Source organism: Apteryx rowi, unplaced genomic scaffold, assembly GCF_003343035.1.
Source record: "Apteryx rowi isolate R43461 unplaced genomic scaffold, aptRow1 scaffold_32, whole genome shotgun sequence".
NCBI classification, from domain to species: Eukaryota; Metazoa; Chordata; class Aves; order Apterygiformes; family Apterygidae; genus Apteryx; species Apteryx rowi.
Window position 1 is genome coordinate 3,570,279 of NW_020449641.1, and position 17,306 is coordinate 3,587,584.

The following is a 17,306-nucleotide window of genomic DNA, read 5'->3' on the forward strand; positions in this document are numbered from 1 at the left end:
CCGGGCCGCAGGGCGTCGGCGGGGCCCGGCCCGGCGCGGCCGGGAACTTCCCCGGCTCGCTGGGAAACTTTTGCCCGGAGAAGGCGCTTCGCAAGCGCTGCCCGCGTCCCGCCGCGCCTCGCCGCTGCCGGCAGCCGGGGTAAGACAGAAGCCCTGCGCTCCGCCGGCCGTGCCCTGCGCTCGGGGATAGTCATTAGACACGGCGGAAAGGGGGGGAAGGGGGGTGGTTTTTGGAGAAAGGCGTTGGGCAGCTGGAGCGCCGCGCTGCTCCGCGGGGAGGTCGGAGGTGCCCACGGCACCTCGCTTTGGCGCCCTCCGTGGGGCCGTCCCGTCCCGTCCCGTCCCGTCCCGTCCCGTCCCGGTGGGAGCAGCGGGCCGTGCCCCTGGGCTCCGGCTGCCCCCGTCCCCGGGGCGGCCCGGCGGGATGCAGCACCGGGGGTGCAAGGCAGGGGCCGCCTTAGCCGGGGGGGCTTCCCCGCTAGGCACCGTCGTYCCCCCGCGGAGGGCGTGTGGGCTCTGAACGCGACTCGGAGCCAAGCTGCAGGACCGCAAGTGCGTAGCGCAGCTGCTCCTGTAGCTCCGTTAAATTAAATGCGGAGTGGTTTGCTTAAATTCCCTCCTTTGGACCAGGGAGATGTGGGTATGTTCCTCCCTAGCTAGACCGCTACAGGCGCCGATGGATGCAACTTTAATTTTCATCTCCATTTCAAATGTGTGAGCCTGTGATACCTGTCCCCTTCTGCTGTCAAATGGATCTTTGAAATGAAGGGGAGAGAGGAAGGGGGTCAGATTTAAGACGCAGCAGGAAAATAAAGTGGAAGAGGCACATCTGAGAAAACAGTCTGAAAGTGATTAGATGCTGGCAGCRGGATGCTTTTTGCAGTGTGTTTATTGGGATCAGCTGCCCCCTTACGCAAAGCATTTTGTGGGGGTGTCTGGATGGAAACTGGCTGGTGGGAATGCTTTMCTGAAAAGGAAGGGGAAAAAAGGGACTATCAGGGCTCTAGTTCTTCAGGCGGCCCTTTTCTGTACCAGTGTCGTTTCCCCTTGGTTATGGTGGCTGTGCCTGTTCGTCAGCCTAGGTAGGCTTCTCCGTGTGTTTGTACAGTGCCTGGCACAATGGGATCCTGATCTCAGGGCCCTAGCATGTTACTGCAAACCAGATTATAAATCCACTCTCACACGCACACTCTCTTTCCATTCTAGCCTCTGCTTTGTGAATAGCTGGTTACGATGCTTGGGTAAAATTCTGTTTTCTTTTACAGAYCTTCTTTTCTTGTTCAATGATGGTCTTTGTTCCATGTTTTTAGTTTTGCGATATTAGGARGGGCTTTTTATTTCTGGACTTGGGAGATTGCAGCAAGCTTCTTATCTTTTTTACAAAATATTTGCAATTTAATTAAAAAGTAGTATTTTCCTGACACTCCATTTTTAACTCTGGCCCCTCTTGGGTAAGCAGAACTGTCACTGAACTTACACTTCCATACACAGAAGGATGTCAGGATATTATTTATTAGCTGTGTTGTAGAGAGCCCATATCTCAAAATGTAGAGGGCCATTTATAACAGGTTGCTTTTGGCAGTTCCAGAAGATTTACTTGTTGTATTGTGTACCTGGCAGGAAATGCTTCTCCTGTTTGCATGGGGAGAGCATCACTCCAACCCAAAGGCTCTGTGGTGGGAGGGCTCAGTGCTGGGGGCAGTTCTGCTTTTCTGCCTCTGTATCCTACCTGGCTCTGGTGAGCAGGAAAGGGCAAGCTGAAGGGTTARTCTTTAAGACCCGGACACTCTCCTTATTTGGAAATAGATACAGAGTTGTCCCTGCCGGTGGGAATACCTTCTCCATAGGAGCCTTTGCTCCATTCCTGGAACGATAAGGAGGTAGGATAACGGGGGACTCAGAGAGTAAAGCCATGAGGAGAGACTTGGGGTGGTGGAAGCTTGCAGGGCATCAAAATGATCTGGAGACATGGAACTGGGAACGTGGGAGCTGCAGATGAAGCAGGGAGCTGTGGGATGAGAGGTTAAATTGCTGAAGAAATGCCTCTGTGCAAGGCAGAGAGCAGGTTTACACACATGCAGCCCTGTGACCTTCTTCCCGTGTCTCTGGATGTAGTTTGAGTTCAAAGAGTCGACATATTGCTTAGGATGAGCTGTGCATGCTCAGGTCTGCCCATGCCCAGTCCCTTCAGAGTCCATGAAGGAAAGCTTGCACCCATGCTGACGGGCTGAACAGCTCTGGGGTCCCTTCTCCCAGACCTCTGGGGCTCTGCACAGGTACCCTCTGTCTGAGCRTTTGCTAGTGTGCAAAGAGGTTGGGTACTGCACAAGGCTGGACTTGAACAGGTTCATGTCCAGGGTCAGGCATCAGGGTAGCCCAACCTTTAGGTGCCTGGAAGGAACTATAGGTCAGAGAGACTTTCAGGGGTTGAGACAGCAGTGTGGTGGGAGGTCAGATGGTGCCTGGAAAAGCACAGGAATGGGGAATGCCTCCTTGCTGGCTCTGGTGCTGTAATTTTATCCTCTGAAATATGCATATAGGAAGGAGGAGGGAGAGAGAGAGCTTGTCCCAGCTTTATTCCTGCAGGACCTGCCTATGCCAGATGCCAGCATCAGGGGAGAAGCACTTCGCTCCTTCAGATTAAGAGGCAAAACATGTTCTTCTTTCCTTCTTCTCTTTTATTGTTATGTTCTGGAGTTTTACGTTGGTTGTTTTGGCAAGCAGATAATTTCCCTTCCTCCTCCCCATCTCTCCCAGGTTCCACAAAACTGTTGTCAAATGTCCTCCCATTTTAGCAAGACTCTGGGTTGCAAAAACTTGCCGTGGAGACCCTAGCAGCTGGCAGTGTGAGAGAGAAGGTGTCCCAGCTTGACTCTTGGGGCACAGGTTGCATTAGCAAGGTGGACRGTTAGGAAGATTATAACCAGCATGCGAAGGTGTTCAGATATCTGTCAGCAGCTTCAGCCATGCTGTCCAGTCTTGCTTTTTATCGTACAGTGACAGGGAATACTTTGGGAATAAAAATAGATGTATGGGAAAGCCTATATAAGCTGAAATCTGTGAACAGCACCACATTATCTGGGAACTGAAACGCTTTCCACAGTGGAGCTCACAGTTCAGACACTGCCCGCTCTCCTCCTTCCTCCCCTGCCTGTCTCCTCACACAGCTCGTGGACTTTGCTGCCCCCGTAAGCAGAGCCCGGAGCTGGGTCCTCTCTGCTGCCTGGCGGAGGCAGCCGGTTGGTAGCGTCTTTGTACCTGGCAGGTGCAAGCGGGTGCTCCTCCAGGTGTGCGAGGTGGGCCAGAGGCAGGGGCAGAAGGAGAGCAAAGCTGCCTAGAAGTGACCTGCTTGCCASCCACCAGCTCTGGAGTCTGCCCACAGCTCCGAGGCCGAGGTGCCGGCGGGTTTCTTTCTCTCCGCGGTTTGTAACCACTTTGTTCTGAGCTGCTGCCATCAGTAGAAGCTATGGCCATGATTTGGTTGCTGCTAAGCTGGAACGAAACAGCTTCTTATTTTGGGTGGTGTTTGGGGTTTCTTTTTCCCTTCCATGTTTTTGCAAAGCGGAAGGGTAATCTCACAATTCTCAGTCATAGTTTAGAAACAGCATGATAAAAGACTGGTAATTAGTTTGTCATGAAACTCCTTGGACAGTTTTGTTGTGCAACTGAAAGGCAAAGAGACAACGTGAATCACACGCTCAGGCAAATACTTTAGAAGCCTCTTCAGCTTTACTAAGGTCTTATCAGAGCTGAAAAAAGACTTAAAAAAAATAAGTTTTTAATACCTCTCTGTCTCTTTAACAGAAAAGCTGCAATATGTTTCTTTTGCAGTTTTGCTTAATCCCTTGCATACTGAAATAAAACATTTTCTGTCTTAGGCCTGATCCTGTCCACCCATAAGGATGTGATATTTTCATGATATTCGGAGGGTCGATTCTTGTGCATTTAATCAACTAGTATGTAAAATCTTGAAAACGGTGACCTAAATGTTTATCCTTAGTGCTGACAGGATGGTGTAGAACTGTGTTTAACTATATATTTATAACAATTATGTTGCTTGGTGAGAAAGGCATGACATTTTCTTCTCAGAGGGAATTTTTGCSTGTTCTGCCTTTTTCTGCCTGTTATTTCTGCTTGTTGTTGTTTTTCTTTATCATTTTTACCTTTTGTCCTGTATGTAAATAATGAGCTAATTACAGTTAATCTCAGTGCAGTGGAATTAGATTTTTAAAGAGTGAAAAATAATTCCCATCTGTTAGATCTGCAGTAGCATTTTGGGGAATTGCCTTCTACTCGGAAGGAAGCCAAAACTTCTCTTGCTCGATTTAAAGTTTTCCTTGCAATATTTAAACTGGATTTTTAATCATTTAGAAAACAAACAGAGATGGAAATAACTTTTCAGATTATATTCGGCCAGATTCTTAACATGCTGGTTAATAAACCTGAACAACTCCATCATATTCCTAATAAAATCAGTTGAAATCTCACCACCAAATTCTATCAGAGAGGATTAGACCCTTTATTCTGGAAAAAAAAATCTATTTTTCCTAGTAGTATATTGCATTTCTGTGTTTCCTGTCTGCAGAGGCTCCTTTTGCCTAGCCAACCAACCCAAAGATGACTTCTTCCAAGGGAGCTGCTGCTTAAGTAGTTGCTATTTAAGATAGTCTCAGAACCCAAGTTTTCAGTGGYGGATATGTGGTACATTTATCCCCATCAGCTGCAGTGACTGCTGAGCTCAGGGAATTGATCTGTACTTTGCACTCATATGTTATCTTTCATCTCAGCATCTCTAAGCACTTTAGAGACATAAAGACACACAGCTCTGGTGTGAGGTGGGGAGAGGTTATTCTAAATGTGGCTAGGGAAACAGAGGCACAGATTTCAGAAGCCTCTCCTAATGTGTTCGGTTTAGGGGACAGCCATCTGGAAGCTGTCTGGTGCCTGATTATCAGGGACTCACTACAATTTTTCAAGCACTACAGTTGGTGCTTGGTGCCTCTGTAGGTTTCATGTAGATCAGTCAGAAACTCGTATTGGTACCCTACTAGCAGACTGTTTAAAAATCTTCAACCTTAGGGACTTATGAGAGCATAGTAAATGACAGAGGCAGTAGTCCAAACTTCTAGTTATTTCTTTCCCGAATAAGCCTTACTGCAAAAAGCAAACTTCACAAAGATCCAAAAGTAAAACAACCCCACCTCCATCCCACCACAGTAACATCCAGTCCTCCACCCACATAAATTTATCAGTGACTTATTGATTTAAAACTCTGGAATCTGCAGAAAATGCTTATTCTGAAAGCAAGGGCTGTACAAATTCACTCTAATACAAATAATTGGATTTGTTCTCTTGAGAAATAGCTGCCTCCCCCTCCTCCTTCAAGCACAAACATCTTCCAGCCCTTGTTTATAAGGGAACCGGATAGTGGGAGGAGGATGTATGTGCTGCTGCCTAATGTGATCACRTTGGCAAGCTCTGAAGGGCTTGTAGGGCACCCACTCTTTTTGAATGGGTGCAGATACCCCGCTGCATCCCGAACTGTGTTGCTCTAGCAGACTGTGCCTGTTACAGTTCAGCCAGCTGGGGCTGATGTTGTGTTGGGATGACTAAAAGATAAAATGCGGATCCCACTGGAGTGATGGCCTCACGGATTGTGTTGTCTTTCCTCTTCCTCTGACGTCCTGCAAAAATAGGCTGCAATGCATTTTATCTTTATCCATCTCCCTTGTTCTCTAGATCTAGAGTTGCTGTGTGGGCTTGAAGGAGCCTCAGTTCAGCTCTGGCTCCTTGGAAGGCAGCACACATGCAGACACCCCACTCTGAATCTGAGGCTACAGAGAGGGGCAACGCCTTTCTCCAGGGCTATTGGGTCCTCCTCTTCCACTGCACAGAGGAGATGCATCTTGGTAGCGGTGCATCACCCTCCTGCAAGTGTCCCTGGCATTTCAGCCCTGCTGAATAGCCCCAGGCTGTGGCTACCCAAGAAGGCAGTATTTTCCCCTTTCTAAGAATCTTTTTCTCCTTGTTGGCCAGGTGCAATGACCCTGCAGCTGTTGACAAGAAGTGTCAAAAGTGAGAAGGGAGCTCAAYCCAGCTTTCCAAAGATGCTCAGTGGCTCATCACTTCTTCTCTTCCTGCAAGGAGATGAACTGGCTCAGGGCTAGGGTATGACCAGAACAGATTGAAGAATATTAATGCACCTGCTTCCTAGTATTAAAAAAAAATCCAAAATGAAAATTTTTCAGACTGCTCAGATTTTTGGCCCTTTGAAGCAGGGTTTTAACACAAAGAGGTCTTTTCTCCTGTCCCTGCTCCTTGTAGCCTTTGGAAATGTCAGCAGTGCATACATTGCCTTTTGTTTGTCATCCAGCTGGAGAAACGAATTCATTGCCCTCATGAGATCAATCATATTCTCCCCAAATAATTAATATTGATGACAATCACAGCATACTGTTGCCTGCAGTTCTGTCCCAGCCTTCCTGTCATGGAGGTGCTGTGGGTCACAAAGCAGACCTTCTCCTGGGAAGCTACTGGCCTCGAAAATTCAGGATCCTGTTGTTTGAAGGTTGAATTTAGTGCTATTCTGGTAGCGTCAGTGCAGGCAGAGCCAGAGCAAGTTCCCTGTGATGGAGCAACCTCATATTTGCAGAAGGAAATGTTAGACATGTCAGGAGCAAATGTGATACACATGGCATGTGGATGATTATCTCGTTCTGTTTCTCTTTCCYCTCTTTGTTTCTCTCTGTACCCGGGTTTGTCTAGCCCCCTTTGCAGAGTGCAGCTATGCTATGTTGTCCAGGAAGGGGCAGGAACACAGAAGCAAGTTGCCCTGGCTATCCCTGGGAGGACCAAGTGGGTGGGTTGGGAACACGTAGAATGGGAGACCCAGGGAGAGCTGGAAGGACCTCTGGAGAATAGTTTGTAAGTGAGTTTTGTGCTGGGGGAGGCAGGTGACTCCTGTTTTTTCAGTGCCTTTGCTATTCATTTCCGTATTGCTTTAATATCTGTTCTTGATTGATGTGTAAAGCACACATGCAATGCAGCCTGTCAAAGCTGGGGGAGACGGGATGAAGCATCTTCACATCTTATTTTTGTTTGTTTTTCTCATAAGGCTAAATGTGTTTAAATTAATCAGATTGGTAAAAGTGCCAGGTGTGGAAATGCTGTGTGGCCAAAATTTGAATCAGGAAGACTCAACTGACTCTCTTTTATCCTTGATTATGTTGCTCATCCCAGAATAGCTGGATTCACTTGATGAAATCCTTCTTTATGCTGCAGGGAGAATTGGAGATCAGGTCTTTGCCACTAGCAGCAGCCTAGGTAAACCTGCCTGCGGAGCGGGAGACATTGCAGCCTGCATGGGGACTTTGTAGCAATGGCACAGTAAAAGAGGCACTTGAAAAGAGAAGCGAAACACTGTGATGTTGTGCTTTGGAGCACTGTTTTGCTTGGGGGCCTTTTGCCTGCTGTTTCCCTCTCTGGGGGAAATGAGAATTGAGAAGAGGTCGGGATAACAGCGAGATGCTGGTGTGCCGTAGGGTGCCAGTACACAGCACAGAGATGCCACCGAAGGTCCAGGCAGTGGTGTGTGCTGAATATAGAACAGCCAGCCTGGGAATCAGGCTGCAAGCACGGGGGGTGTGAGGGGAGGAGAGGGAATGAAGGAGCAGGTAGCTGGCAGTAAGGGCTTGCACTTACGAAAAGAAACTCTTGGAGCATTTCGTGAGACTGAGAGCACATTACAGCAAGGGGTCAGCAAAACTGGACGCATCCCTGATTGTGATGGTGGGTGCTGGGCACAACTGCTCTCCAGCGCACGCTCTACCAGGCAGTGCTTACGAGGAGACACATCTCTTTCCTGGGAGATCTGCTCTGGGATCCAAGAGGCCCAAGCTGGTCCCGTGAAAGCTGGTAAGCCAAGCTGATAAGCCTGCTTGAGTCTGTATTGTAGTCTTTGGATTTAGAGACTTTGGCTGAGCGAGCTTGTTGCTGTGCACTCTGTTGCACAGTGTGGACATGCTGGTGTATCTACAAGGACAGCAGAATAACCTTTCAGGGAAGGCAGTGGAGAGGCTTACATTTAAAAGTCATTAAAAAGGGAAATGGTCTGAAGGAAGAGTGCATAAATTAAATGCTGTTTCTCAGATGTCTACAGCTGCTCCATGAGTGCTAATACAGACTCTTCCAGTGGGGGAGGAATAGCACTCTGGATTCCTTAAGTCTCCTTAGATCTTTGACCCATGTTGACTGTAGATGTCTCTCTTTCTATGCAAAGATCAGTTTGTCAGTTTATTTTGTGATAGTGTCATACATGGGTATTTTTCAGAGCTCTTCTTTCGCTGTAACATTGTTGTCCAAAATAGAAGCATTCTGTCTTGCTTCATGGAAGGTCTCAGCACTTGTTGAAACTCTGTTGGAAGCATTTCATTCCCTGGCTATTCAGACTTAAAAAATAGACTATCCTGGCTGGATTCCTTTTGCTTGAGCACTGAAGTGCCCTTGTAGATTGGTGTTTGAACTGTTCGATAGCCAGCGTGAGTGCATTTGTGATCTGTGCTGTTTGATTTCATAGCTGTGGCTCAGCCTGCCCCTCTTCAGCCACCTCCACAGATCTCTCAGTGATAGTCACAGCTGTTTATTTGTCTTGTCCAGGTGTGCATATATTTCTGAGAGGTGACAGATTATTGAGATAGTTTATTTTAAATGTATGAAATGCAATATGCTCTGCTTGTTAAACAGCTGCCAGGGCATAATCAACAACATACTAGGCTCCAGCAGAGCAGTGTGTAAGATTTGTAGCATTTCTGCTTAGCTAAGCCCTGAGAGGACCCCATGAGAACTGAAAAGGAAGGGAGGGGATCCTGACTTTCTTCAGATATATTTTCAAGCCACTCACACTTCTCTCTGCCCCTCCACCTGTCTAGGTCACAATTTTTTCCTTTTCTTTTGTGGGGGGTAGCTACTTCCAGTTAATTCTGATTATTAGTTTTAAATCTGTTGATCCTAAAAGATGCCAGAAGAAGATGGTATCTAAATGCCAATAATGGATCACAGATTGCCTAGCAATCTCCTCTGTGTTCAAAACAGGTCAGTACTGGCAGATGCAAATCTTGCATTACCAAGGAGGCTCCCAGAAATGACACATTGTTAGTAAATATCTTCCCACTTTTCCCCAAGCCTCTGAACTTGAGCTTGGGCTGCCAAGTGCTCTGCCCACTGGAGCTTGTGGTGCTCTTCAAATGTTGGCATTGCTGCTGCAGTTTGTGTTGCTGTTTTGAAGCAGAAATAGCTTGGGAGTCATCTTCTTTCCCCACCTCCCGGTGCAACCCCTGAAGTGATGAACTGCTCTGTGCATTCGTCCCCAGGTTGGTATGCATAACAGTTATTAAAGAGGAGAGGGGAAAAAAATATTTCTTGATTGTTTTTTTTCCCCATCTTGCATCAAGGGTATCTTTAAAACTGCCTTGAGATGACAGAAGGGATCAGGTGTCCCCAAATAGCAGGACTTTAGGATGATGAGAAAGAGGAAACAAAATCCTTCCTTCCTCCCACTCTGACACCTTTAGTGCGGGCAGATTGGCTTTGAGCGGGGTGGTGAACTCCAGCATGCCTTTGGATCCACTGCCACGCACCGCAGCCAAGTGAGGTTGCTGGCAGAAGGTGCCTGGGACTCCCAGGTGTCATGGCAAAGCACGGCTCCGATGTTTACGGCTTTCTGCTAGGATCTCAGGCACGGCATGGACAGCTCTTGCCAAACAGGCCTTGCCAGCAGACTGGAGCCCTTGGCCTGGATATGCGGTGCAGAAGGCCAGGGAAAGGCCACGGTGGTGGTGGTGGGTGGACGCGGAGGCCACCCCGGGTGCCCCGTTGTCGTCCCCTGGCTGGCGCAGCGCATGGGGCTGGCCAGGGAGCATCTCATACGTATGGGCCCTGCTGGCTTAAGTGCCAGGTCTGTCTATTATTTGGGGTAGAGGGGGTTTGGGCTTACTGACCCAGCTGGGTCCTTTCAGGTTTTCTTTTTCTGACTAAGCATCCATACACCAAATTTTGGGTATCCAGCAGAGCTGAGTATAAAGACTGTTAGCTGTCTGTGAGCACCGCTGGTCTCAAGTGTAGGAAGACGTCACTTCCAGGTCCTGTGTGACAGTGGCCAGTCCTGGCCAGAGGGAGACAGGAGATGCTTTGTGCTAGCGATGCGGGGAGACCCCTCACCAGGGTAGCTTTCCATCTCACTCCCACTAGTTTCATTATTTTTCCCTCTGCAAAAGCAAGTGTATAATATTTGCTGTGAAACAATCACTTCTAGCTGACGAAAAAGTTTCAGTTTGACAAAATCTAAATGTTTCCTTTGGTTTTGATGATATAAATTGCTTTTAGAATAGAAACATTTCAGAACAAAATGCTTTCAGCCCACTCTAGTGTTAGGCGCACAACACCCTAGTGAGTGCAGCTACCCCCATTCCCACAGACAGGAAGGCTGAGGCAGAGAGAAGCTATGGGCACAGCCAAAGGTAATACACAAAACTTATGGCAAAAGCAGGACTTCAACGTCAATCTCGCAGGTCCCTGGACTGGATGCGTCTCGCCATCAGCTGCGCTGTTGGGGTCACACTCCCATTCTCACCGTATCCCTGATTCAGGGCCAGATTTCAGCCCTGGCTGATTCCTGCTGAAATGTGCCTGGCTGTTAGGGAGCTGCTGCCAAGACAAATTGGGCTCTCTGCCCTTAGGAGAGATGCGAATGCTTTTCTAAGGACAGCATTTGGGGCCCGTTGTCAGTCAGTGTGCCTGCATCTGAAGTGATGAGTGTGGCGTAGCGTGCAGGCGAACAGGGAAGTGCACTGAACTSTTCACTGTATTCATCACCAAATTGCTGCTGATTTTTCCCCCCGTTCCCTTCTGAGAAGGAGCCTAGGAAGGAAAATGTTAATGAATGTGTTACTTCCTTCTGGAAAGGAAAGACTGGACTTTCAAAACTCATTGCCGGTCTTTCTGCACATGCCTTCGGGAGATTTCAGTATAACATTATGTTGCCCAGGACTTTCCAAAGGACAGGCAAACTCACTACAAGAGTGGTTTGCTTTGGGGAGGGATATGAGTGGAAACACTGAATGTGTAAGAAAGAGCGGTGCCGTTCAGTGCCCAAATCGCCTCCGGAAGAGAGGCAGGGTCAAAGAGAAGCTATTGCGAATCCCAGCTAAATGGCACCAAGATGGTTTATGCTACAATAATTCCAGCCATTGTCTGACTGACTCCTGCACGTACTGAAAAGTAAGAGTGTTTCCTGGAGGGCTGAAGGGCCTTTTCCCAGTTCACATTAGTGTTTTTCCATTACTTTTCTGCAGCTGCTTTTGCTGACTGCCTTTTGTCTGCCTTTTGGATTCATTTAATTTGCTTTGACCGTACATATATTTTCCTTGTAAGAAAATCCAGCAAACTCATCGAGCAGCCTTCTCCAATGCATCTATGTGCAGATGCACAGATCTAGGCTTAGTGCATGCAGTGACACGAGAGGAGAGGAGCTGTGCCCCTCTCCTGAGTGCCAGCCCCACTCTACAGCACGTCCCCGCTGTGGCCGAGCCAAGTGCAAATGGAGGGAGCAGACCTCACTAGCTCAAACATGCTGTGAAGCCCTGGCAGCATCAGTCCAGAAGTTTGTTAACTGCTTGTGCCTCCTGCCTCTTGTTTGCTAACCTTCTTGTTGAAGGCAAGTGCTGGAGAAGGGAGGGGGAAGCAGCCCTTGTGCTGCCTGACTGGTGAGAGGCCATGTACGGGGCCAAGACCGGGTGCCTTCAGCCCCAAGTCCATGTGGAAAACAACTCCTAAGCTTGCCCATCCTGTATCAGCCTCCCTTCTCCTGTAGACAGTCCTGCACTCTCGAATCTCTGACTCAGAGGGGCTTGGGGCAGAATTACATGAAGAAAATAATAGGCAAAACCTGCTCTGGCCATTTGAACAATGTTATTTTTTTCCCTTTTTCCAAAACTGTTCTGTTATTTTAAATGCCCTTTCAGCCAGAGCACTTAGTGGCAAGGTTTTGAAGGGTGMTTTTGTTCTGCATACAGTAGTGTGACTTCTCAGTGAAAAGCAAAAAATCTGTCAGATCTCTATAGGTGCTCATGGTTAGAAGAGACAAAGGCAGTTTCTTGAAAAATGCAGCATTATTCTTTAGAATTGGTGCAATATCTTTGAGAATAAGTGTGCAGTAGTTACTTTGACTATYGCTCTCTCCATTAATTGTTTGACATCTGTCTTGGTTCTTAAAATTGTTTGGAAAGTGTGGAGACTTTGTGGGGTCCACATTGCTAAAGGTGGAAGTAAACAATTCCTCACCTAGGTCTGTTTGGAAAGGATGTTTTAATAAAAGATGTTTTATGTGAAAATATTCGTGTCTTTTGTGACATTAAATCCACTTCCTCCTAGTATCTATTGAAAAAGCAAGCCTTCCCACCTCTTCAGCTTTTGAAAACATGATTCTCTTCCATGACCRTATTATTTGCTCCCCAGTAAATAGGAGGTGAAAGTTTAAAGAGAAGAATGCTTAGGAACCAAATTAAAACCGTTTCCGCTTTGAAACATAATGAACATTTCAAATTTTCTTTAAAAAATTTCTATCAAAGACAGCAATGGATTGTTTTCCCCTGTGTTTCTGTTATTAAAACATGAATTTATGGAGGCATTAAGAACACCTCAGAGTATGTTGGTCTCATGAGACGTTCCTGGAGCACTGAGAATGTATCTGAGCTTGCCAGTCTTGTTCTGGCAGCCCTGATTATCTGGATTTCTAGCTGTGGTATGGTTTCTGAACTGGCATCTGCTCACTAGTTTGTTCCTGGTTCTCTTTAGTATTTGCTTTTTATTTTATTTGCCTGTACGCTAGATGTGAGCTCTGTGACCTTTTAGGGTGAACGCAGCTATTGCAGATTGGAGTTTGCACTCGCTGACCTTTGGCTCCTTCAGTTGCAGCTGCACGTGCGATGTTTCAGAGCAGTGATGTGAAATTGTGTAAGACATTAATCAGGCACTGCTGCAGTTTCATCACATACAGACAAAATGGCATCATGCTTTCTGGTGTCACGAAACAAAGCAGCAGATTGCTGGAAGAGGCTGAGAAAACTTTTGCATTCCTGGCAAGCCTGGGATGGGTCACAGTCTTATGGCACCATGTTCTTAAAGCGTTACAAAACCCCCTCTTTTTTTCTGCAAACGAATGGGTGCATTTCATGGTCTGATAGACAGAATCACGTTAATCTCCATGGTGAGAAATGACCACACTATATGACCCCAGGACTGTTTTGGGAACACCTTTCTCTTTGGGATATATCACAGGTTTGGGGCCATTTAAATTATAGCTTCTTTAGAGTACCAGCAGCACTAAGAGGTCTCTCAGTACCCAAGAATTGGTCCCTGTGCTATGTTAATAGTGCAGATCATCAGATCATGTGGCATTAATTAGTTTTGGAACAATCATGTGCCACAGGAAAAGACCTGGATTTCATATAGTCCCCTTTTCCTTCTTTGCTGTGCATGAGAGCACTCCGTTTCTTAACCAAGGGAGGAGAAGCCTCTACCTTCATTTCAGATGGTAAATGGTGGCATGGGCAGGGCATCCAGGAGATGCGAATTGTTCCCCTTGGCCAGCCTTCGATTCTGCGCATGTCCCTTCCACGGTCCTTTGTATTTTGTTGTATTTTGTAAAGTGTCAGAGCAGCCACAGCCATGGTCAAATGAGTCCCATTCCTGTAATGGAGAAATTGCTGTAATCTGACAAGCTCTGTGTCCGTCTGTCTCCATTGATAAGATCTTTTTGGAAGAGCCTAGAATGAGCCAGAAGTAAATCAGACTGTGCAGCGCTTCTAATTTTATAGCTGGGTAGAATAAGGAACAAGAGTTTTCAAACTAGCAGCCAGAGCATGGAAATTTTAGATACCTTGCACAGCACCTCGGCCGTAGGAACAGAGAACCAGTGGCTCTGTTGAGACTACTGCAAGGAGCATGTTCTTATGAGCATAGTTAATGAATGTAAATATTAACTCACTGCAGAGTTCATGTATCACTGGGTAAAACATAATAGTTTATTTTGGCCTCAAGCCACATAAATGCCTTGCTCTAAACGAGAGAAACTCATCCAAAGGCAGTAGTTGTTCCTGCTTGCTTGAGGGCTGAATTCAGTCTGATTTGTGCAAATGTAGGAGAGAATCAGTGGAAAATAAGAGTGAGTTAGGACACACTATGCATTTATCTAATGACCAATGGAGAGGGAACTGTTAGGAATCTTTATTATCAAAATGATCCCCCCCATCCTGTTTACACTTCTTCCATTCCAGCAGGCAAATTCCCCAAAGTTCCTAAATTCCCAATCAAAGAGGCAGCGTGTTGATTCTCTCAGTCTGTTCAACCTTATGGCAGAAAGATGTTTTATCTTTCTTGAGCATTTCCAGAGGGTAGGAACACTTAATTTTGTTTTCCTCTCGATGGAGTCTTCCTATGTGACACTGGGAGTTGGTTGTAGATGGCAGTAAAGAAGGGTTTGATTAGCAGCTGGCATTCCAGTTTGGATTAAAGAAGTAGGGGAAGACCAGCTCTCTTAGCTGAATCCCGGGGAAGAAAATGCACCAGTCTTCTTCCCTGCTTCTTGCAGGTTTGTGAAGGCCTCAGGACTTCCAAGGCAGTCTGCACCCCTTTGCATGGGGCTGTGCAGGGAGGAGCAAGCTTTCTCCAAATTTCCTTAACACTTAGAGAGATGAGCCCAACCGAGGGGAAGCATTGTGTGAAAGCTTTTCAAAAGCAAGCACCAAAAATGAAGCATTCAATATCTGCTGCTGGATTTTCAGTAGTACAGTTCACACATCCCATTCCCATTAATATCTGCAATCTGTGTGGTCTTAGGGGCTCTATGCTTATGCTTGAGGACCTTTTGTGTAGTGTATATATTATGGACATGCTTATAAGGGACATCTTAGGGAACTCTAGGGCTTCTCTCCCCACTGTTTTAGCACATCCTGATGGAGCAGGTTTCCCTGTCATCTCATGAGCGTACTCATGACAGTATCACTATCCTCATTACCACATCTGCCCAGCAGAGTTGAGATTCTTTGATGAAGTTTAGCCTTTTAACCATCTCTCCTCCCCTTGTGATCTGACAGCACCCAGGAATATCCAATGTAACCTTCACCCCCTTAATGAGAACATCTAGTAAATGTCAGCTTTCGTGACTAGCAGCTTATAGGTTGCATCCAGGAAAATCTAAAAAAAAAAAAAAAAAAAAAGCAAAATTTATTCTAGTGAGTGAGCAGCTCTGAGGTCAGAATGCCAAATACCAGAGTATGTGGCAAATGAAACTGGTGGTCTACATTTATCTGAAATCACAGGAAATTGTATTCTGTAGTGGGAGCTGAGAATTGTTGTGAAAAACAATCTGGGATTGTTTTCTGCCTGCCTATAGGTGCTTCTTTGGAAGTATAAGCCCTTGTTCAGGTCATTTCCAGAAAAGTATAACATCTGGAACTTATTGACTCCTTCAAGGTGTCCATTTCAAGGAGCGTTTGACTGGAAGTAGCTGGAGCCGTGTCCTGAGCAGAAATGCCTGCAGGAATGGGGTGAAGCCGCTGCTGTCTGACAGTTGCCCATTGCGCAGACTGTCAGCAAACAGACCTTGCAAATTCGGACTGTGCAAGCACATTTATTACTCCAAACCATCAGACCTGTGCTCAAGGAAAAGGTACTTCAGCCACTGCTCACTGTCATGAGTGCTGTGTGCACTTGTTCATGTAAACAAGCAAGTACTTTGAGGTCTCAAGGAAGGACTTTGCTGTTTTGGGAGCCAAAACTTGGGGTTTGTAYGCTGCCATATGTGACACAGAAGCAGCTACTTTACTCCATGTGCACATGGACATGGACTATGCTGGTGACTTAAGTCAATGAGCCAGCCAGCCTTCCTGTTCTGCACTGTCTCCTTCCAGGCTTGGAAAGCTCCCCTGCAGGCAGGACAGCATTTCCATACAAATGCTTTTCTTGAGGAATCTTAATGAAATAAAAAAGAACATACCAAAATTAAAGGATCCGTGGGAGGGCAGAAGAATAAACACATACACTCAGAGTTAAGGAATTCTCTGCAGTGACAAAATGTTGTAAAATAACCAGAACCTCTTTGCATGCTTTTTGTCAACAGGATGAAGATGRTCGGTGCCCTGCTAGTTACTCTTTGGCTGTGTATGATCACCCTCAGCAGCGGCTCCGGTAAGGATGTGGCATGCCTGCTTATCATGGGAAGAGSTGATCTAAAGCCAGAAAATTAGCTGAAGTAATTTTAAGCATTTACAGTAATCCTGGATGAAATGGTCGTGTGTAAAATACTTCTGGAAAATGCATGAACACTGTTTTCATTCTTTATATGTACTGTATAATGCTCAGACATAATGGCTATGAGTATGGTATAAATGGTTCTACAAGCAAATAGATGGGAGCTGGCAACAGCAGAAAGTGCTTGGAAGCTCAAGTTCCATGCTTGGTTGATACTGATATTCTCCTTCTGCAAGGGGTGAAACCAGGGCCCAGCACGTGGCGGCGACTTGTCAGTGAGTTACAAGCAGGACCCGGGCTTGAACCTGAAATCTGCCTTTCGTGCCTGGATCCGGAGGGGGCTGAAATTCCGGCTCTCGAATTCTGACTCATGCCTCAGTAACGCAAGGGGAGAAGGGAACTTCTTGAATAAGATGAGCTCTCATAGCCGTCTCACTGAGTCACTTTCCTGACAGGAAATATGTTGTCATGCTCGCAGCTCCTCTGGCACACGTTCAGCCGAGCTCTTGTGAAGAGGCAGATTGTGTGTGTCTCGGCTCTGGACTTCCTCTTTGGGGGCGGAAGGGAGACAGCACGATTTGCAGAAGGCAAGTGGAAAGAGGGAGGGAGGAAAGAACAGGCGCCGGCTTCATGAGGAGGAAGCATTCAGAAACGGGCGCTGCAGGCTGGGCAGGGGGTTTAGGCGGTCCCCCCGTGAGCACTGGCCCCTCTGCGGCACGGGCGAACTGGTTACAATGCCCAGCGCAGACGAGCAGCTCTTGTACCGTTGCATCTTGTACCGTGCTGCGCTGCCAGGGCCGGATTCACAGCATCCACCTCGGCAAGGTTCGTCTCAGTGCGGCGCAGAGGCTGAAGGCTGGGAGGCTTTTTTTCCCTAGGTTGCCATAGTGCTACTGGCATACTTAGTATAGTCATTAGTAGGGTATAGCAAACCCTGGCTAATTGTGGAGCTGGCGAGCGATGGGGAGACAGCAAAGGGGAAAGAATACATGGCCCAGGTC

At 47.0% G+C, this 17,306-nt stretch overlaps 1 protein-coding gene across 4 annotated transcripts in view; it reads left to right on the forward strand.

The window, feature by feature from the left end:
• Positions 1-13: 13 nt before the first annotated feature.
• IL1RAP (interleukin 1 receptor accessory protein) overlaps positions 14-17,306 on the forward strand; it is a 55,351-nt gene continuing 38,058 nt past the window's right edge. For all 4 annotated transcript variants that reach the window (XM_026070980.1, XM_026070981.1, XM_026070983.1 and 1 more), the window contains exons 1-3: positions 14-139; positions 15,529-15,724; positions 16,175-16,242. In XM_026070980.1, the coding sequence (XP_025926765.1) occupies positions 16,176-16,242 (67 nt within the window). In that variant the 5' untranslated portion in view covers positions 14-139; positions 15,529-15,724; position 16,175. The remainder of the gene's footprint in view (positions 140-15,528; positions 15,725-16,174; positions 16,243-17,306) is intronic.